Raw genomic sequence first — 21789 nt, 5'->3', positions numbered from 1 at the left:
CGCAGCTACTCACCAGTACAGCTTCTTAGATCGGGCATCAGGGCGTACCCAGATTGGCAGCTACATTCATAGCTCCCCTCTGAGTTGGTGCAGAAAGTCTCACAGCCACCGTTCTCAATGGTACACTCGTCAATGTCTAAGCGGCAGACAAAACACACATACTGTTGGCAAAAATCGAAATAAAATCTATTCTTTAAAACACAGTCACGTGACAGTCAGAACATACCGACGCACTCCAGTCTGTTCTCAGTAGATTTGTATCCTGTGTCGCAGGAACACTGGTACCGGCCGATCATATTCACGCACTGACCATGCTTGCACAGCCTGTCGCTCAACTCACATTCATTGATGTCTGTAAAGACAAAAAAAACATCATATTAGTTCATTTCTCAACGACTGCAAGAATGTCAGCATATAGGAGAGCACATTGGCCCAGAGTTCATGTCTGCCCATCTATCTAAGGACACAAACGCTCTCTAATGAGCCCACACACAGCATGATCCAAGTCAATCCAAGGTTTCAAAGAAAATACAGTAGAAAGGGCCTAATGTGCAGTAATCAATGAAGGGAGAAAAACAGGAAAGAGGAAGAGACTCTCTTCTCTCTCAACACTCACCTAAACAGGCCGATCCATCGGGGGCGACCTCGTGTCCCTCCGGACACGCGCACTGGAAGCTGCCCTCTGTGTTCATGCACTCACCTCCTCGACACAACAGAGGGTTTCTCTCACACTCATCGATGTCTGGGGATGGCAGAACACACAGTAGACACGATTATGCAAGTACAGCCATTCAGCGCTAGCCATCGGCAATCGAGGCAACATTAGTCTGTGCACGTGTTTGCTTCACCATAGAAACCCACCGGACTGACAACTTCAGAAGTTCTGTTTCCATTTTAACAAAGACCGTGGGACTGGCAGTCACATAGTACTTGTTATATCTCAGTCAATATAACGGCATGATTACGTTATTTCAGTCAGCCTGCAAACCCATTCAGTACCACCAGTTTATGATTGTAGTTCTGCCCACATTATTTCCACTTCCAGCTGCTTTTTTGCCACAGCAGTAAATTTTGCTTTGCCAATTTCTGGCTAATTACGGCTCTTCACCGACAAAATTATTGACTCTCACCATTTTGTTTGTATGACTTTTCCAAGATATTTAATCAAACGGCATCAAAAGGCAGACCAGAACAGAAATAGACCATTTTTTCACTAGAGTATTAGAACTTGAAGCTTCAAATAAAATTCATTTTGGTTGGGCAGCTGATTGTGTGCGGGTCCTTCGCGTGCAGGTCAAGTATAGCATGTAATAAAGAGCTATTATGGACTAGCTTTGTCAAGCAGTTGTGACCACATTGGGCTGCCCAGACTAGATGCTTTCAACACCCCGCGGGGACTGAAATTAAGTGAACGAAACTTTCATTTCATTTCGATTACATCATCTTCTTCAACAGTGAGGTTCTGGTCTGGCATACAAGCCTAGGCACCTCATCCAGAGATTATGACCCATGGGGGGAACGTGAAGGAGGTGGCAGGCCGTGACTATACTTTTCAACCTGGCTGTGCTCCACTCAGACATTGTCCCTTTAACAGGGTATATGAGAGAGCTGTTAAGGACATCAAATTACTCAGTTATGTCCTGCCAGATGAAATGATTTCACATGAAAGCATGCTGTCGTCTCTGCATATTACTGAACCGGATCATATGAAGATGAGGGGGTATGCATAGTCTGAATCCTCAGGTACTGCTGTGTGGGGATTCAGTGCTCACCCATGCAGTTTTTCATCATCATGAAGCCACTCTCGTATCCTTCAAAGCACTCGCACTCAAAATCTCCAGGCGTGTTCATGCAGGTGCCCGGTCCGCACAGGTCCGGTGAGATGCGGCACTCATCGATGTCTATAAGAAAGGAACAGAACAATGCAGCAAGTTAGATATTATCCATAAAACTGCACTAACATTCACGAGTAAAGAGAGCATATTTAATGTATTTATTTATTGTAACATAAGTAAAAAATAAATAAAATAGAGAATTTATTTTAAGCGGAGGGCAAATTAACATATCAAAGCACAGAACGCTTAAAAATAGTCGACTACATGAAAGTCAAAGTATACAATAAGATTAAAGGGCCAATGAAAGCTAAAGGTCTGATCCCTTTTGACTTGAATCCACATTTTGAAACACTTAACTCAAACCATTTGGGCTGGGATTTCCCTCATATGGGGTTAAAGGGTCCCAGATATCATTTAGTCAGTCTGGGCCTATAAATTATTTCAGAATAACGAAATAGAACTTAAAGGCATTTAAACCTAAAGTGATGTGTGCACAGTGTTGCAATGTAGCTAACCAGACTGCAAGGACCGGCTCCAACAAGTCCCCAAAGCTAGCCAGACTCCCATTAGACTGAATGAGATGAATGGAGGCAATGTCTTTGCAACACTTTGTTGTAATTAGTGCTGGCAGAGGGATTCAGAGAAAGCGGAACTGATGAAGGATGGTTAGACTTGCAGAGACATAATGGAGCAGCTGACATACTCCAGTCAAAAATAGAATTTTAATTGTAGCTAAAGATTATTTTTATTACAGATTAGCTGTCAAAAATGTTCAGTAAATCATTCTTTCATATATGTGAGAAATACTGAAACATGCTGATCAGTGTGTGACCAGAGCCCATCAAGTAATCCATTAAGAAACTATCTAAGAGTTTATTTTACAATGAGGAGGAGATGTTGCTCCTAAGTAATGCGTATTGTTTGTGGAAGCCAGCTGAGGGGCAGCCAATCAGAAGAAAGCAGAACGCTTAAATAAGCAAATGCCCTACAGACGCTCGCTGTTTAAATATAGAGGTTGAATCAGAGGTTGAATATCACATAAATAAGCTGCTTTAATGGACCTAAACTACAGGATGGGCCATTTATATGGATACACCGTAATAACATGGGAATGGTTGGTGATATTAAAGTCCTGTTTGTGGCACATTAGTATATGTGAGGGGGCAAACTCCTCAAGATGGGTGGTGACCATGGGGGCCATTTAGAAGTCGGCCATCTTGGATACAACTTTTGTTTTCTCAATAGGAAGAGGGCCATGTGACACATCAGACTTATTGGTAATGTCACAAGAAAAACAATAAATGGCCCACCCTGTATAAACTACAATAACAATAAATTAAGAATCAAAAAATATTTGCTTTCATGCCTTAACCAAATGATATGACCAATCAGCTTCAGTTCTACTCACCAGTACAATTCCTCTCATCAGAGTCCAGAGCATAGCCGTTATCACAGCGACAACGAAAGCTACCAATAGTGTTTCTGCACCTTCCATTGGAGCACAGCGTGCTTATCATCCTGCATTCGTTTATATCTGAGGTGCAGAACAGAGAGATTAAAGACACAGGTGAGAGGTAGTTGATGCAACAACCAATAGCAGTCTTTGCTATTTGTGAACAGTGCCACACCTTTAAGGAAGGGCCTGCCGTTAATGAAGTCACCCCTGTGCGAGAAGCCTCGGCCCCGAGGACAGAGCTGGTTAAATTCCGGAGTGCCTTTTTCCGGGCATTCATCGCATTCAGGGCCCCAGGCCACACCCACTGAGCAGCAGCAGGCATCTACACGGTGCCGCCCCGGGATAGGAGTCCCGCAGCGCTCATCCTCATGAGTGAGGTAGCACTGCTCCGTGCGCAGGTCTGGATGTCACAAACACACATTTAACATGTATTTGATATAAGACTATGACGCGCTATAGATTGCACAAGTATAAAGGACAGCTACTACCGATGCACATCCTGCCACTCATGTCAACAGTCATTCCTGGTGGACACTGGCAGAAAAAGGAGCCCGGTGTGTTGACGCATTTGCCATTGATGCACACTCCAGGAAATACCTGACACTCATCCACATCTGAAGGTAAGCAGAGAAAAAAAGCATCAATCTGAACATTACAGGAATAAGAGTGGAATTCTGATTTTCTAGAACCCAGCATCAAAGCAGCACTTACCCTCACAGACGTTTCCTTTGACTCTAGCAAAGCCTCTACTGCAGATTGGATCTAAACAAAGAAGGGCACATAACACGGTCCAAATCAATGAAGTCATCGGTTAAAATAAAAACTATATAACATAAACTCATATCTAAAAAAATCAGCGATTGTCCACCTTTTTCACATTTGGCACAGGGGCTGTTCCAGGCTTCTCCCAGTGTGGCACAGCAGTGGGATTTCAGTGTGGCCCCGTTGATGTTGACCTCACACCGATCATTGATCATCTTCAGCCAGCAAGTGCTCTTAATAGTCTCTGGTTTATCAAACAGACCTCAGAGTTACTAGATAATCAGTTTACATGAAGTAACTTGGATTTGGCTTTATATACAGTATGACACAGTGCATAATATCGTTTACATTCAATTAATCTCCTGATGTGCTGATTGGCTTGCAAGCACTGGCGTAGCACTAATTTAGGGGCGATGCATCGGGTTAGGGTTCAGCAAAAGTGAAGCAAATTTTCATTTTTCATCTATAATGATCTAATTATAATTGGTAGGACTGAATCAATCCATACTACAGTGTACCTTTTTTTAAACTTTTTTTTCAAATACACAAAAAATCTATTGGTAATGTATTGGTATAATACTTACCTATGCACTCCAGCCCGGTGCTGTCCAGGGAGCTACCCGCTGAACACAAGCACACAAAGGACCCTTGGCTGTTCACACAGTCCCCATTTATACAAGGGCTAGACTCACACTCATTGACATCTGTGGGACACAAAAATGAGACAACAAATCTGAGACACGGCAGATGCAGCTACACTGCGCCGCACAAGGGAATGAAGGGGTCTCTGACCCTCGCAGACGTCTGTCTCGGGATCAAAGCGAAATCCCGTCGAACACTGGCAGGAGAAACTCCCCGGCGTGTTCCGGCACTGACCATTTTCACAGAGCAGCCGGTTCATCAGGCACTCATCGATATCTGAAATCACAGACAGGGACGCGTGACGACACTGGCTTTTGAGATCAAAGCTGTAGACAAGGACATTACAGAACAGTCCACCCACCAACACAGCTTTTCCCTGTCAGGTCTACTTCAAAACCTTCATTGCAGGTGCATTTGTACGTCCTCAGCATGTTCTCACATACTCCGTTCTGACAGATGTCAGGGTCGAGGGCACACTCATTAATATCTGCAAAAACAATAAACCGCTGAACATATCTGCAGGAAAAAAAACCAACAAACTCGAAAAAAAAACCCTCTTAAATATGCGCAGCACCACTTGGTTTCAAGGTTGTCAGTGGTTTGAGCTTATGTATTACATTACCTCGTCCATCGCCGGTCGTTCCGATGCCAGTGGGGCACAGAGCCAGGAACTCGGCTACAAACACACACACCACAATTTGCTTGAAAAAAGCAGCAACAACAGCAACAGAAGTAATATCACATTTGCCAAAAGCCATTTAATACCATGTCATTATCCATTTACACGCTTTCTCATTTAGCCTAGATGTGTACAAAACAGGCTCTTAATGTGGTGCAGCTCTGGCATCTTTTGATACCGAAACCTTAATTGGCACAACTAATGAGAAGTGACTGGATTATGTGTGTGTGTGTGTGGTTGTGGACATGGGTTTGTGTGTGTGTGTTTGGTGGCTGTCAGTGTTTCCAAACTGCGGGAATCACCGTCAAACAACTTAACTTCATATTTTTGTGAAATCTAAGCTGGCATGCAGAGGAGATGCAGTGTTTCGTTTGGTCATCCTCACATCAACGGGTGTGTTTCGAATTTTGCGCAAACTGTGCCTGTCTGCTTTTGCATCTGTCAAGCAGCAGGAGGTGGTTCTATATGTGTAATTTGAATAGCCGTACCAGAGCTTCGTGGTGGGCACGGTTGGCAGGGCTCTCCGTAGGCGTATTCTGTGCTGGCACAGCAGCACTCCGACTTGGTCACAGCCCCAAAGAGAGGCTTAACACACTGCCCTCGCTTGTAGCCGCCGTAACACGTACTGCGCATGTGCGTGTCTGTTTGAAACAAAAATAAGACAGACAGCATGTGTGTGAGAAACCGAGATGAGGAAAGAGATCTCGAAAGAGACCGAAGACCAAGCAAAAGAGAGAGAGCGAGAGAAAAGGAGGAAAGAGGCCGCAGCTCCAATAAACAACAACACTGGCAAAACAAATGGTTGTTCTCTTTTCACAATATCCAGGGATTTGAGGAATTCTCTCGCACTGATATCATTCTGACAAATGTTCACATAGACCAAACAACAGCGTTTCGACATTTCTCACACAAAGAGATATCATTTATGAAAATGCAAAACAAATCTTTCAAAGGGCTCCTCCGTGGGACCGGAGCAGAAGGAGAGACAGAAAGTTCTTTGAGTACTGATCAACATGTGCTCAGTAACTGCAGTAAATGTGCAGGAACAGCACAGGTTGATGGTAAAGGTTAATATGACGTGAATACTCTGCTTTATCACGTTCATCTTTGCTGAATTTTAGCACAGAATGGGAAAAAATATGTACGCTTGCTGGTAAACATCTGTAGACAGTTGTGGGATTAACCCATCTTACAAGTATGTTCAGTCTGTGCTTTCAGGTGCTTCGAAAAGTGGAACAAACGCTTTCATCACCGGCTTGTCCTTTGTTGGTTAAAACGGTCACATGTACTGAAGTCTTCGCCAAAGCACTTAAAGTTCTTTTACTTATTTCTTTCTTAATGTGCTGGTTGTTCCTATTAAATATGAACAAATTTTCAAATATTGACATCATGGTATGTACAAGTAATCAAAAGCAAATTTTCAGTGTGCTCTAAACAGTTTCAGACATGTTTTCTGTTCTTGGACTTGTGCAGTACAAAGTCTGGAGCCAACCATCATTTTTCATATTTTTCTTACAAAGAGCCAGATTTCTTGTATTTTTTTTAAAGTGTTCTTGAGCAGTAGTTGTCCAGTCTTAATGGAGGTCTTACAGAGATTTCTTTGAACATTGGCTTCTTTTTCACTCTACACTCCTGTTTATGTGTTGTTTTCTTTTCTGTTTGGTTTGGAGATAAAGTATCTGAATTTCAGGAGTGGGACCTCCAAACACGCTCCTTCCGATTCTTATCTGTATATGATCCCCCAGTTCGACAAGGTTTTCGTGCCCCAGCCTCCCTCCCCTTTTCGATTCTTTCACTTCTTCACCTCTATGTAGTACATGGGGATCAGCCAGGCCCGGGAGCCGCCGCCAGTCCCCTTCGAAACAAACCGCAGCTCCAGGACGTGGGCCCAGCGAGTGAAAAGGCACATACGAAATAAAAAATGCACCTCAAGGGTTGAACCAGTGTTGAGTCTACACATAACAGACAACTTAGCAAAGAGACAATTTTAAAGTGTATCTTTATGCACCTTGTTACTAGCAGTCTATCAAATATACAATCTACAAAAAAAGTGAAAGATAGTAAAGTTTAATGGGTATAAAACTGTTATTCTTCACCAACAAGGTGATTTCCATATATAGCCAAGCACTTTTCATATCTTGGTATGCTGTGCAGATGTTCTTAGAAACTTGAGGAAGTGAATGAACTTTCCTCAGAAACAACTTCAGTGAAAAGGTGGCTGTCAAGAAGTCATTATTGAGGAAGGGGTACCGGTATGCCAAATTACACAAGAACTGGACCAAAAATCTGGACCAACAGGTATTTGGGAGTGATGAGTACAAATCTGAAACTTTAGGTTTTTTGGTTCATCGGTAAGTACAAACGTCAAGAGGTACAACAGTCATGGATTGGCCTCCCAAGTGCCCGGACCTCAACGCTGTTGAAACAGTGTGGGATCATCTTGACAGTACAGTCCAAAAGTTGGAAGAACTTTGAAAGAGGAGCTTTGAATGTCCTTCAAGAAGCCCAGAGAACTATTCCTGGAGATTACTCAAAGAGATTACAAGAAAGCTAAATAAGAGAGTTCAGGCTGTGTTGAAGAATAAAGATGGTCACACCAAATATTGACTTATTAGAATTGTACAAACTCAACTTTTTGCTTTATTTTTAAAAAAAGAAGAAAAAAAATGGTGGGATTATTCTTGACTCTTGATCACGCAATTCACTCTAGTTCCATGTACTCACCAACACAGACCCGTCCATCCAGGCCCACTGCCATCCCGGCCATACACTCACAGCGGAAGGATCCCTCAGTGTTGACACAGTGGCCGTTCATGCACATGCCCGGAGTCTCACATTCATCGATGTCTACAAATAGAGACAAGAAAAAACACTTCTGTATATATCTATATCAAACTATATACCTTTCTCTTCACAATATTACGAGGTAAGAAGATAAAACAGATTGAAATAAATAACTGATTAAAAAAATGCAGCCACAACTCCTAAAATTTCAGCTTTGACTTCAGCTAAGAAAACGTTCTGTGTTCTCTTTGTTTTCTCACTGTGTTACAATAATTACGATAACGAGCATACACCACGATAAAGCATGCATGCTGAAGTCTGTGTTTATGAACGTATGTGTATGATGTGTATGTGTGTGTTCTGTTTGGGTGTCTTGGAGGACAGACAGACTGCGGAGAGAGACAATGAGGCCCCAGGGCCCCTTCAGACTACACATTTCATTAATGGCTGCATAGATCAGCACATTTCAGCCACACTCTACTCTCCTGTTTATTTATTCTGTAATGACTTAACCAGGTCAGTGTCTCTGAAATCAAACGTCTGTGTCTGAGACCATGAAACTCTAGTTGCCATCTAAGGTTCGACATAGCTTCGGATGTTGGCATATACAATAGTTGTTGGCTATTACAGCATATTAAAGCACGTAACAAGAAAAAGCCAAATCGTTTTTTCTTCTTTGCACTCAACAAGTTTAGAGCGGGCTGTCTGCTGAAATCTCAAAACAGGCGGGTCCCAACTATCCAACTATGTCCAACTGGCGTGCAAGGAAGCAAAGGGATTTTTCCAAGGCTTTTTAGGGGGATTTTTTGCCCTGTGTGTTAAGAGTCATATAACAGAGCTATTAACATGCCAGAGAGGTAGTCATCCTCCAAGCTAGGCGAAAATGCAGTCAAGAGAATATCTTACTCAAAATACATTCTGCTGATGCTTCACTTTGTGGGCTTTTGGACAAACGTACCTACACACATGCGTCCGCTGGTGTCGAGATAGAACCCAGGTTTACAGATGCATCTGAAGCTCCCATCTTCATTGATGCACAGTCCATTGAGGCACATGTTCCTGATCAGACACTCATCCAGGTCTGTGGACAAAGAGGAACTAAATGATTTACCCTAGTTTACTCTAGTAACACTAGAGGTTTACTCTAGTAATAATTATTTTCAGTGATTGTGCATGATTTCACCCATTATGGTTCATGCTTCCACCACCTCTAACATATCCATGGTCCATTTGTCATAAATACTAAAGGAATCTTTACCCCATAGAGTAGTAAGTGACCAACATGAGAAGTTAACAGACCTTGACAGTTTTTGCCATCTTGAGAAATTTCAAATCCAGCATTGCAGACACAGTGGAAGCTGCCTTCAGTGTTCACACAGCGGCCATTGTTGCAAATACGACCATTGGCCACACACTCATCCAGATCTGGCAGGGAAAAAAGAAACAGATAGCACAGTAAACATACACACTCTTAAAGTGCGCATATGTTGCATGTATGTAAATGCGTAACCTCGGCACTCGGTTCTTGTTGAGGTCGACTGGAATCCAGCAGGACACTGACAGATGTAAGAGCCGTCTGTGTTCACACATTCTCCGTGCGCGCATGGGTTCTTCTCGCATTCGTTATCATCTGGAAAGCAAGCATGAAATTTAACAGCCAAACGCATGCACCTTGAGTTTTGTGTTAAGAAAACTCGTCAGAACTCACCGATGCACTCTCCCCTTCTGTCCAGCCTGAAGCCCATGTTGCACTCACAGCGATATCCAACGCCTGGCGTGGGGATACATCTGCCATTCAGGCAGAGGTTACGAAAGGCCTGGCACATATTGGTGATATTCTGGGTTTGGATAATTACGGGACCTGATAGAACAAAATCACGTGAGCGTTTCGTCAAAACGTGAGGTAATATAACGAAAAATCGTATTTTTGTTTAGTTCAACATCTTAATTTACAGGAAGTGTAGCCAACACACCTGTTTCTGGCATATTACACATATGTAGTTTTACATTGCCAGATAAATCTGAACACTGCATTAGTATAATAGTTGTGCAAAACAGTATGTCGGAATTTTTAAAGCCAAAGATTTTGGACATGTTTAATATAACTCTAAATACTACTATGCAGTTGTGTAAGGATGGTTTCTTTGAGAAAGGACACTCACTGCCATTCATTTTTTAGTTCAACGGTACCGGTTGTTTGTATATCAAAAGTTGGATGTTGATGGCAATCCAAGATCAATTGCAGGTTGAACATGCAAACATGAAGCAATCACGGGCAGAAAGCTGGGACATACCTGGCCTAGGTATAGGTATAGGTTCTACAGGTGGTCTAGGATAATCAGGCTGCACAGGTTGTACAGGGACCTTGATTGGAATTTGAGGAATGTCAGGCCCAGGATATGGAACCGGGTAGATGTTGGGTATGTCAGGGCTCCCTGGGACACGATCAGGTATCGGTGCACTGGGTATCTGAATGCACAGTTTCTGGTGCTCTTCTATAACAAGCATATTTGAAAAACAGATAGAGGTTAGCTCTGAATTGTCTAGTGTGTGTGCGAATATGTGTGTACAAGTGAGTTTGTATGTTAACTTGCATTTTATTCTTTGTAAAGTTTGTTTTTGTTGTTTTCATTGTAAATCTCCATAGATTCTCACAGATTTATTACATTTTTATTAAGAGCAGTGATTTTGAGTATAATTAAATAACAATGCCACAAAGATCACAATTCTTAAGCCATGTGAATGACTGCACCTGTTCCACGAATGGGGCACATTTCAGGGGTGGACCCATCAGACCAGCAGCGTCCACTATCACAGCAACACTGCATTTTGGTCAACAGCTGTGAATTTTGGTTGGCGCAGCGCCCGTTCAGCAGGCTGGCGTAGCAATACCCACCACGAGCATCTGTGGGAAACGACACAGCAGGAAGTCGGTTAAACTAACCGCGCCGCATGGAATATGGCATGTGCTGTCTGCGTGTTGAGCAAATTGGCAAGAGTACAATCAGAAAAAAAATTGTTGTTTTTGCTTCAGATTTTCCATCATTTGGAAGGTGGAAGCCACTTCCAATAGTCCTCATTTCCTATTTATATGAACCCTTCCTTCATCCTGCAGTTTTTGGCACTGTGTGCCAGCATGACTCACACTCAAGTTGCGCATTAACATAAATATATCATGTTTTGTTTCACACCCAGACCATCCGGGGCAGATTTCATGTGGAGAAAATGACAGCCTAAACTACAGATCGCTTGCTCCAGTTCGACAAGATGTCAGGCACAGAACTGCTCGCAAGCAACCACGAGGTCTTAAGGGGGTCGGGCGAGAAGTGTGACTGCATGAGAAACAGACGAAAATGTTTTGGGCAAAGGTTTTCTGGAAACGAAACACACAGACATTCCTTCCTCAGGAACACGCTCTCCTGGGGGGGAGTAATGTGACTGCATGGTTGCATATGTTTGTGTGTGTGTGCTGTATGCACGTGTATGTGTAAGAGGCTGCTCTGACCTAATTTTTTTCCTGCTCTGGTTTTAGAGCGAAAGTGAGCTTAACTAGGAAGCATTCGGGAGTTTTCTTTATGAAGACGCACATAGATTTAGCGTTTTCCAGCTGTGTAGAAAGTCACCTGGAAATAAGACTTCATTTTACTTCTCTCATCACGTGCTCGCCACAGCTTGAAGAGAGTTTAACTCAACAAGTGACTATTGACCTAAATTCTACCAGCTGGAACTTTGGAGAGCTTCCTTTCTCTGCTTTCAGTGCCAAGAAGAACCAAAATAGAGTGGAAAAAGGAAAGAGAATGAAGCAGCATCTTTTGCTTTGTCTCCTATTTTGTCATGCCTAATAATGACTGCAACTATGAACACAAGCAAATCACACGCAATGAAACTTGCAGCTCTTTGGAGTGGAAAAGCGGACAGGTGGACTCACCGATACACCTGGATCCATCCACTGAGGTATAAAAGCCCTGGGGACATTTGCAGAAGTAGCTGCCGACAGTATTAGAGCATTCACCCACACCACAAATACCTGGAATGTTTGAGCACTCGTCCAGATCTGCGAAAGAGGAGAGGAGAGGAAAGTGAAAACTATCTTGAAACGTGAATTTCTCCAAAACTAGAGCATGCGTTGGCAGGAACAACGGAAATGAGGCATTGTCACAGGATATCAAATCCAGGGACCTCCGTACCTCTTCTGTTAGCACCATTAAATACCAAACGCACACCATGGAGCACAAAGGTCTGCAGGAATAGCGCTGTGACTTCGACACATTTGAAATATTTCTTACAAAGTGCAGAAGTTTTCCAGTAATTATTTCTGGGCATTTTTAAGGTGAAACATTCAAAGCAATAAAACAGAAGTATTGTAAAGAAGAGACGTAAGTTAAAGATGAGTATTTCAATAAAACGAACACAATATTAGCCTCCCAAATCTAATGTCCATACCAGACTGAGTTAGTCTGGAGCAGCAACTTACATAGTCTAGCTTTAACATTTGTATAGAAGGGGGAAAATTCTTTTCAAAATTCATCAGCATTTCTTTCAAACATCAAAATTGAGTGTTACATGGGGTTACTGAGAGAAACCAGAGCGCTGCTTTGCTTTAATTAGGCTTTTTTCAAGGGAAGGGCAAAAATGCGGCTTATGTGTGGTCTTTCCTTACAAAGTAATAATCAGACTACCACGACTGAGGTGAAGTTAACCACATCTTGGCGGATGTGGCTTTTAACTGTCTCAACTTTTACGGATTTAAAAAATATCCGAAAGTCTACTCTGTCATTCAAGCTGACACCGAAAACCAGACAGTTCATGGCTTCACTGTTGCTTACCTTCACATTTCTGCGAGATCTCGTTGAACTTGTGCCCAGCGGGGCATCTACATTCAAACGATCCAACAGTGTTGATACAATTTCCACCTTGACAGATGCCAGGGATGGCCTGGCACTCATCCACATCTGTACATGCATATCACAGAATTAATACTCTAACGGTGAAACAGCAAAGGACACAGACATTATTGTGGTAAAATAAACTTAGAAGAGGAGCAGGAAGTTAATACACATGCTGACTGAGTTTAACGCACAAATGTGAACAGCCTTGGATGTACATGGGTCTGTTTTTACAGTCTCTCTCTGACTTTCCTGAGATCAACAGTATGACAAACGAAAAGAAACAGGGGGAGAGGAATTTCTCCAGCAGAATGAACAAAAACTGCAACCAAACTGGTAAAAAAAACAGGAATGAAGTGAATATAGAAAAAAAAAAGGCTGACTGTAAAGCATCAGGTTCGATACATTTATGATCACACGCACATGAAGACTAACGCACATAAAGATATTGCTTGAAAGGAGGGTCATGATGACGCCATTTGTGAGGTGACCTGGACCATCAGGTTTGTGCAGCTTTCTAATCTGTTACTTTGTCAGTGATGCTGATGATTAAATGAAATTCATTTAATGAATGTGACAGACTAAAACGAAGGTCTCAGGCTGGAAACCTACAGGAGGCTGTGACCTGATGCTGTCTCAGAGTACTCCATGTTCCTCTGGGTCCTGGCTCAGGTCCGCCTCCCCTGCGGAGGTTCTGATGTTGTTGGGTCTGGAGCAGGCAGACACAGGGCCGTCTTACCAGAAATGAGCTCTCCCACGTGGCACCGCCACTGACCCGTGTTACTGACTCTGACAGTCCCGCCGCAGCGGGCGTCTGCGGGCATTCCATACACATGTGGGAGGCACTGCCACCCACCCCAATTTAACCCAATTAGAGCTAATCCTCTGGAAAAAAGATGGTGGGCAGAGCTCAGGGGGTGACAGAGGGAGGGGGGTGAAGGCAGACAAGGAGGGAGAAGGAGTTAAAGGAAAAGATGGCAGCAGCAGCACACTACTCAAAGAACGCAGAGGGTAGAGGGAGAGTAACAGAGAAAAAGAAAGATAGGAAAACAGACTGGGAGGCAGAGACACAGAGGAATAGACTTTACCTTGGCATGCCCCGGTGCGGTGGTTTGGTATGAACCCTCTTCGACAGGGGTGAGGCTGGGCTGGGCACATCTCACAGGGGTGACCCCATGCCCGTCCCACTGTGGCGCAGCACAGAGTCTTTGTGCACACAATGCCTGTGAGCTGTCCTTGACACATCTGGTTATTTACTGAGGCAAAGCACGGCCCGGTGCGATAGTCTGCAGAGGTAAAAGGGTGATTTTTTTAAACCCAAAGCAAAAAGACAGGTTGTAAGATTAGGCCAAAAAAAAAGGTTGAAGCTGGAGCTTAAAATCACAGAATATGAACATTATCCTGAGTGAGTGAGCGAATGGCTGTCTGGCATACACAAACGCTCAAACTCAATGTAATCTCACATGACATCTACAACACACTTAGATTATAAGTGATAAAGGGCCTGCAGAGCAGACGGTAACGCACTCCATAAAGCATGCATTGTATTTTCCTGGCATTTTAATTGGTCTGGCTCTCAGGTGCACTGTTCGTGAGTGTGTGTATGTGTGCGCGTGTCTGTGTGAGTGTGTGTGTGTATGTAAGTGAGTGAAAGAAAGAAAGAAACAAGAGATAGGGAAGAGGTCTGGAAAACCTTTTAAAGTTGTGTGGGCGGTTATGGAGAGCAACGGACACAAGCAAGGACAAGAAAATTCAGTCTGTTGCTTCTATTATATGATCACCGGCTCATTAGTTACCGATGCTACTGCTATTCTGTAAAATGTCACATTTACCATCAGCAGTTTGCTACCTTTTGCGATTTTCTTAATAATCCACAATCTAGGGTATAGATCATCATCCCTAAAGCCACCGGAGGCTGGCTGGCTGGCAAGGGTGTGTCTGTGGAACACAGTAGGTGATTTCCACACTAGCTACTACAGCCTAGAATTAAAACTAAAAGGCTAATAATAAATAACAGAGTGTAAAGAAAGTCCCTCCATCAAGACTATTCATCTCTCCTTCCCTTCCAATCAGATTCCCTAGAGCCGACTGCTTGCTTTATCTAACCCCTCTTTTTTCCACTCTCTCCTTACAAGTCCCAAGGAGTTTACACAATCATTTACTCTTATCAGGTGAAGGCCTGGAAGATGAAGATGGAACAGAGATAGGGGCACAGAAGAAAAGGGTAGGAGGGGGATACATCTTTCCCAAAAGAATCTGGACATGAGCCAAAGACAAAAATCATTTCCACATTTCACAGCAGACAACAGACAGTAAGGAAAAAGGGAGACCAGTTCCAGCAGCGCAGTCGTTTAAAACAAACGAGACATTGTGAGTTTCCCATGTGGACCGGGGCCCAGCCCAGTCCCGTCACGTGCACCCCAGCCTCCACCGTCTCTCTGCCTCTGGCACCAGTACTGTGTGAAACAGAACTGGGTCATCTCTCTTTCTCACTCCCCTCCTGCTCAGGCTCAATTGGAGACCAAATGCTTTTGATTCTTTGTCTACTTCTCCCTCCAACAAGCAGCTGAAAGTAGCGCAGTGCATTTACTCAAGCCCAGTTTGAAGATACTTGTACTTTACTTGAGTATTTCTATTTTGGAAAACCTCCATGAGACACTCCAGGATAATGTCTCTTTCTTGAACAATAATAACCTGAAAGTTACCAAAAAGTCAACAATCAGACTGCAGGCTAAACACAACCCAGTGCGACACTCCCATGTTTTGCCACTTCTGTGTTAATTCCCAGTTTAATTCATTTAAATTTGTGCTGAATGTTGCTCCCTGATTGCTCATAGGATGTGAGAGGCAGCCCACACCTTAGATGCAATCTGAAAGGCAAACGAGGGCTCTACCTCTTCATTGGTTTAATTTTTCATGCTGTAGTACATTCATGGGACCCTTAGCAAAACAAATCCAAGCACACATTGTAACATGACTTCATCTTTTTGCAAAAAATACTATATAATGAAAAAGAAATAACTTACATATGTTGTACAGCAGGGGTGATTCTAGGTTCAAAAGTTTAGGGGGGCTCAGCTCCCAATCATAATGTCAGCAGTTCCTAGTAATTATTATTAATGCAACATGCTGTTTACAAATGTAATCAACCCTTTTCACATTTACAAACCTAAATTTACTTAGATACACATTACAGTGTTACCTTCAAATGCAAACTATTTTAGGGTGGAGCCTTTAGTTAAAGAAGATAAGGAACCATTTGTGCCAAAGGAGACAAGATGAGAAACATGCACAAAACATGCAGTGTTTTAATCACATAGAAGCAGCCCACCAAATCATCAGTCACATAAAGTAGCAATATTCAGTACAGACACTGGAAACCACCCCAGACCTGTACATGAAGCAAACTGGTAACAAAGTTCTTTTACCAGTTCACACAAACCCTTCCTTTATTATGCCGAATCAGCACAGGAGAAGAGTGTTATAGTCTGTCACATCAGTGTAGTGGCAACCATCCTGTTCATGCCATGTTTACAGTGGTATGAGTCCTGTAAAATGCTACCATTCATATCAATACGCTCTGTTTACAATGTCCAGTGGCATTTTTATAAGTGTCCTACTGCAAAACATGCAAAGCATCCATGAAGTACATGAAAAACTACTTTGTGAAAAATAACTTTTTTTTCCCCAGCTAACTTCACAATTTGCTCCCTCGTTCTTCCTGTCCATCCTCTTCACTCAACTAGCTAGGCAAACAGAAGCTACAGCTTTATAATTTTGGGTGATTTTGTCTACATTTACTCTTGTTTCTTTTTGCTCTCTCTCTTTGCTGTTTTCATTTTGCTCTCTCCCTTTTTTCCCTCTCTATACTCCTCTGTCACTCTTTGTACTATCACCCAAAATCTAAACATTACAGTGAATAAAAGACATAAACGGATCACTATCAGTTTATAGCAATATTAAAACTGAATACAGGCTTTTGCTGGATCATTTTAACTTGCTGTCACCTGGATCTGGAGTTGTACTGTAAACAAACACTGAAGCCCAATTCGATCAGAACAGGAATGAACATTTTTTAGCAAACAAAAGTAATAAAGTATATCAGCTCCTTGGCTGGCAACTCCAAATATGTTTTACTCTACGTTAGCTAATATTAACACTATTTAGAGAACAATTTAAACAAAACAGGCACTTTATATGCATAACAATGCAATTATGAGAAGAGTTTGAACTTTTGCTATATTCCAGTTAAAGTGTGTTTTAAATCTGCATCATTGATTTGTGTCATTAGATTACCTCTTCGTCTTCTTTCTGCCGCAGCAATGAAAGTCTTATTAAGCGATTAATGACAAGCCAGGCTGTTGAAGCAGCAACACCTCTGTGTGAGCGCACTGTAACATCATGACATCAACAATACTGGACATAAAACCTGTTTTCATCCTATCCTGTACTGTCATCAATGGAAAAGTTAGGGGGGAAAAGTTATTAATACTATTAATATTTTTTTAGGGGTGCTCTGATAAAAAACGGGTCTAAACTCACCCATGTGAGTAGTAAATTAAAGCACTTCCAGCAGTTGATTGGCTAGGCACAGCAGACATAACGAAATATCGAAATAACTAGGTAGCAGAAAAGCTTGTCAGTATTAAAGCCAATCAATTCATCTATAATATTCTACCCTTCTAACATAATTCATGTTTTACAAGTTATCCTCTAATAATGAAGCTGCCAGTCAAGCGATCACATCTGATTTGAATAAATGCCTCTTCATAACATTTTTTATTGAAAAAAGCAGCTAGACTGCAGATAGATAGCAGTGGAAAACAAGTTACACCAGCAACCTAACAAGACACTTGCAAATATGAGATTCCGTAAATGCGAAGCTGTGCAGCTTGCTTGCTCTAGCAGAGCTCGCCAGTTCTAATGTGGGTCGGATTTGTGAAACTAAAAAATTTCAGCATTTGCAGTCATTGTTAAAATATGTTGGAGGAGGAAAATGGTTGAGCAGACTGTAACTTCTGAGGAGTGGAGATGTGTACATAGCCTTTATTTTTTTTATTGCACAGAAGAACAAGAATGTGATGGTAAAGTAGAAAAGTCCAGGACAAAAACAACTCCACTGCTGCTAACTCAACATCAGCTCTTTGCAAGCATCTGCAAAGACAGCATGCTAACACAAAGTTAGCAAAGAACCCAGAGTGATGGTAGAGCTAAAGGTATGCAGACTTCAGCCCGGCAGCCAGAGCTTGAACTTCAATAAGTAACAAAGGCAGTAATAATTAATCAGGCTTCACTTCTAAAGCTTTAGCTTAGTCATGACCAACCTGTCCACAACTGGTAAACAATACCAAGCAGGAAAAAACACAACTAGTCAAGTTAGATTCTTTTGCATTGTTAAAGTATGGTCAGGAGCCAAAAGCTAACAACAACTGTGAATTGCTATAAAATGGACAATCATGGTAACAATGTAGAATCAGTTGAATAAGGCCCTGGTCACACTGATCTAGAGACCAGTCTGCAACCATCTGGCAATCAATGGTCGTGAGGGGAAAATCTGTATTTCTGCACCAGTTGGCAAAAAGCTATTTTTCGTTACTTTGGTTGCTCGTATACTGCTGCTGTTGTAGCTTGATCAGAATTGACGGATATGTCTACAAACACAAATACTCAAACACACAACTCTCAAGCAATGTGTACATTGCGCCACGCAAGAAACCTCAATACCTGCTTGACATTAGCTTGCTAACTCATCAAGAGTGAGAACATGATGACCTCGATGAAGACCACTAGCCGAAGTGTGCTCGTCAAGCAATAAAGTTGTTTATCACACTTCAAAAATTGCTGACGCTTCAATGTCTTCAAATGTTATCATCTTCTCTAGTCACCTTGAAAGTTGGCAAAGTTGTGCTTAACTCGGTTTGTATCAAGAGTTGCAAAACCAGCCATATGATGTTATTAAAATCACAGCTATGTTGCCTATGTTGCATGTTATCAATACAAGTATTCATAAGTATCAGTATTGATAAACAGGATCACTATTGATATCAATTAAATCGCGGTGTATCAATAGGTGCCACAGCTTTAAAAACAAAAGGAGAAATCATAAAACCAATTTTTATACTTCACTGGTAGCCAGTGACGAGAGCCCAGCACAGGGGTGATATGGTCTCCAAACTGCAGGAGAGATAAGGCTTGACTACACAAAAAGAACTGCAATAATCGAGGTGAGAGGGGAAAAAGCATGAACTATGAAATCTCCAACAGAAGGAAATGGTTATAATTTTGCAAGTGATCAAAGAGCCAGTGCTGACAGGAGTGGAATGATTTTTTTTTATGAAAATCTAGACTAGAAAGCCAAAGATTGCTTTAAAAAAGATATATTCAGGGGGGAATTTTCTCCAGTATTTCCTGCTTTCACTCTATTTTCTTAACACAGAAATTTTGCCTAAGTTACTTAAGGGATCTACTAATCAAGAATGTTCTGTTTTAACTAACTGTGAGCCTTATTTTCTATCTAACACTGTGTGCCTCATCTAAAATAACAAAGCGAAAATCTCTATGTAGGCAAAGCAGTTTGAGGAGCTATGGAAAGTTTTCACATGGAGCCCAGGCTGAGTGAGTGCAACAGGCTGTATAAAGAGAACTCAGGTTTCTCTTTTCATCAAAAAAAAAAAAAGGTTGTTATGTCTTATTCACAATGCTCTAAGTACACAATCTAACTTGATATCTGCTTATTACAGCTCTTAGCTGAGGAGAGTGAGTGAGTGTTAAGGCGAAAGATCTGAGCACAAGATAAAGTAGATCCAAGCACTGCACTTAAACAGTCAGCTGAGGTAAACAGGGAGAGGCAGACAGCTGTAGGGTGAAAATGGTGTCATTTCATCCGTCATCTTACTGTCTCTCTGTGAACTGCATACAGCTGGGGGATCCACCCATGTCCTGTACATCTGGGAGTAATCGCACGTGCTCACACACAAACACGCTCACGCACACATGCACACACTTAAAAATTCTGCCCATGTCCCAACTCCTCATCCCCACTCCAGCCAGCGATGATCTCAAAAACACAGCAAAACTTGCAAAATGTTACTCTTGTTTTTGCCCTAGTTTGGAAAAACGTGGTGGGAACATTTTGAAGTAGCTGCTTTAGCTCCTTCAGTAAAAAAGTATCTTAGATTCAAGACTTTGCGTTGACTCTGATTCGTTAGCTCTTTAGTGTTTGTTTTGAGGTTTGGTTACTTTTAGAACACAATAGAAATGCTCCTTCAGTGCCCGGCGAGTTTATGCACAATAACAGCATCATCGAGAAAAGAAACGAGGGAAAGCACGACGGGAAGTGGGTAAAAGAGTTTCCTGGATTAACTCCAGGAACACATACACAAAGATATCTGCACACCTTCTCCATATCCACCCTTCCTAAGTTTTTCCCTTGCAGATGGTGTTCATTACATACACCTTACATGCTTTTATGTGTGTGTAATTTGCATATGTTTGTGAGATTTGTGCATGTGTGTGTTTCATTGCACGTGTTATGGGTCTTAATATTTGGGTGGGGCCTTCCCTAATGGCATGTCAGCAGATTTCTTCATCCTCCCCGGACTAACAAATTGAACTCAAACACACACAGACTTACACACTTGGGGGTGTCAGTGAGATGCTAAGAGAGCCCCTCAGCTGATTGACCCACTTCCCTGTTGTGCTCTGGCTGCTGACTTGTTGACTGTGTAACTCACGTGTAGCACCATTTCAGGCCAGTCTTTCCCCACTGTCTCAATGGTGTCATACTGAAAGCTCGACTTTATTGCTCCACAGTTAAATGACTCTACAGCCGGAGCACGGAGCCCTGCATGCAATCACCAATTCCACATTCCAACCTTAATCATATTTGCAACGAACAAAGAACACGTTCATGTATCAGACTGCATTTCCACTGCAGTCAGCTGTGCCTGGTGGTGGGACGACTGGTCAGCAGATCGCCAGCCAGTTTAGCACACACAGCTCAGTATGTTCATGCTGAGCCATGACAACGTCATGATAACGCTACAGCCGTGAAAACCTCGAACTCCTGAGTTTAGTGACTTCTGGTCACATGACGTGTGTGGAAAGCTTGTGTTCTTGCTAATGCGATAAGATAGAGCCATAATGGGACGCAGTTCTGTAAACTACATTAAGACAACCCTGTGGGGTGTATGTATACATGTACTTTATGCATCTGTTTGTATTTATGTGAGAGCACAATGTCTTTCTCTTGGGAGGTAATGGATTATAGCCAAGGAAATTCCAGGGAAAGTAGCTTAACCAAAAATGCCACTGAATGTATCGGCCAACTTTCTCTGCTTCACTTAATTATGACCTAATCTCTATAAATATACATTCACTGGCCACTTCATTAGGTACACCTTGCTAGTATTGGACTGGAGCCTCGTTTGCCTTCATAACTACCTGGATTTTTAGTGCAAAGTTTTAAACAATGACACCTGGTGTGGCCGTCTGCTACTGTAGTCCATTTGCTTCAAGGTTCAACATGTTGTGCATTCAAAAATGCTCTTCTGCATACCCATACTGTTGCCTTCCTGACAGCTCAAAGCAGTCTGGCCATTCTCCTTTGACCTCTGATATCAACAAGACATTTTACCCAGAGAACTGCCAGTCACTGGACCTTTTTTCTTTTTTGGACCATTCTCTGTAAACACTAGAGAGGGTTTTGCAGGAAAATCACAGTAGATCAGTAGTTTCTGATGCATG

The 21789-nt window shown here is 42.3% G+C and overlaps 1 protein-coding gene across 2 annotated transcripts in view; it reads right to left on the bottom strand.

Moving 5' to 3' along the window:
• fbn1 (fibrillin 1) overlaps positions 1-21789 on the bottom strand; it is a 63857-nt gene that overhangs the window by 32269 nt on the left and 9799 nt on the right. The window contains exons 7-30 of one of the 2 annotated variants that reach the window (XM_005746852.1): positions 14133-14330; positions 12985-13110; positions 12087-12212; positions 10911-11063; positions 10453-10653; positions 9867-10019; positions 9669-9788; positions 9458-9583; positions 9117-9239; positions 8099-8221; positions 5863-6015; positions 5318-5371; positions 5057-5182; positions 4846-4971; positions 4638-4757; positions 4160-4297; positions 4003-4053; positions 3780-3905; positions 3464-3691; positions 3244-3369; positions 1773-1901; positions 617-742; positions 227-352; positions 14-136 (exon numbers count right to left, since the gene is read on the bottom strand). In XM_005746852.1, the coding sequence (XP_005746909.1) occupies positions 14-136; positions 227-352; positions 617-742; positions 1773-1901; positions 3244-3369; positions 3464-3691; positions 3780-3905; positions 4003-4053; positions 4160-4297; positions 4638-4757; positions 4846-4971; positions 5057-5182; positions 5318-5371; positions 5863-6015; positions 8099-8221; positions 9117-9239; positions 9458-9583; positions 9669-9788; positions 9867-10019; positions 10453-10653; positions 10911-11063; positions 12087-12212; positions 12985-13110; positions 14133-14330 (3201 nt within the window). Of the gene's footprint in view, positions 1-13; positions 137-226; positions 353-616; positions 743-1772; positions 1902-3243; positions 3370-3463; positions 3692-3779; positions 3906-4002; positions 4054-4159; positions 4298-4637; positions 4758-4845; positions 4972-5056; positions 5183-5317; positions 5372-5862; positions 6016-8098; positions 8222-9116; positions 9240-9457; positions 9584-9668; positions 9789-9866; positions 10020-10452; positions 10654-10910; positions 11064-12086; positions 12213-12984; positions 13111-13656; positions 14109-14132; positions 14331-21789 lie in introns of those variants that run through there. The other variant, XM_005746853.1, reaches the window with a different exon arrangement.

The sequence above is a fragment of the Pundamilia nyererei genome, unplaced genomic scaffold (genome assembly GCF_000239375.1).
Source record: "Pundamilia nyererei isolate P.nyererei 1_Seehausen unplaced genomic scaffold, PunNye1.0 scaffold00184, whole genome shotgun sequence".
Lineage (NCBI taxonomy): Eukaryota > Metazoa > Chordata > Actinopteri > Cichliformes > Cichlidae > Pundamilia > Pundamilia nyererei.
This window is presented reverse-complemented; position numbering and strand designations above follow the sequence as displayed.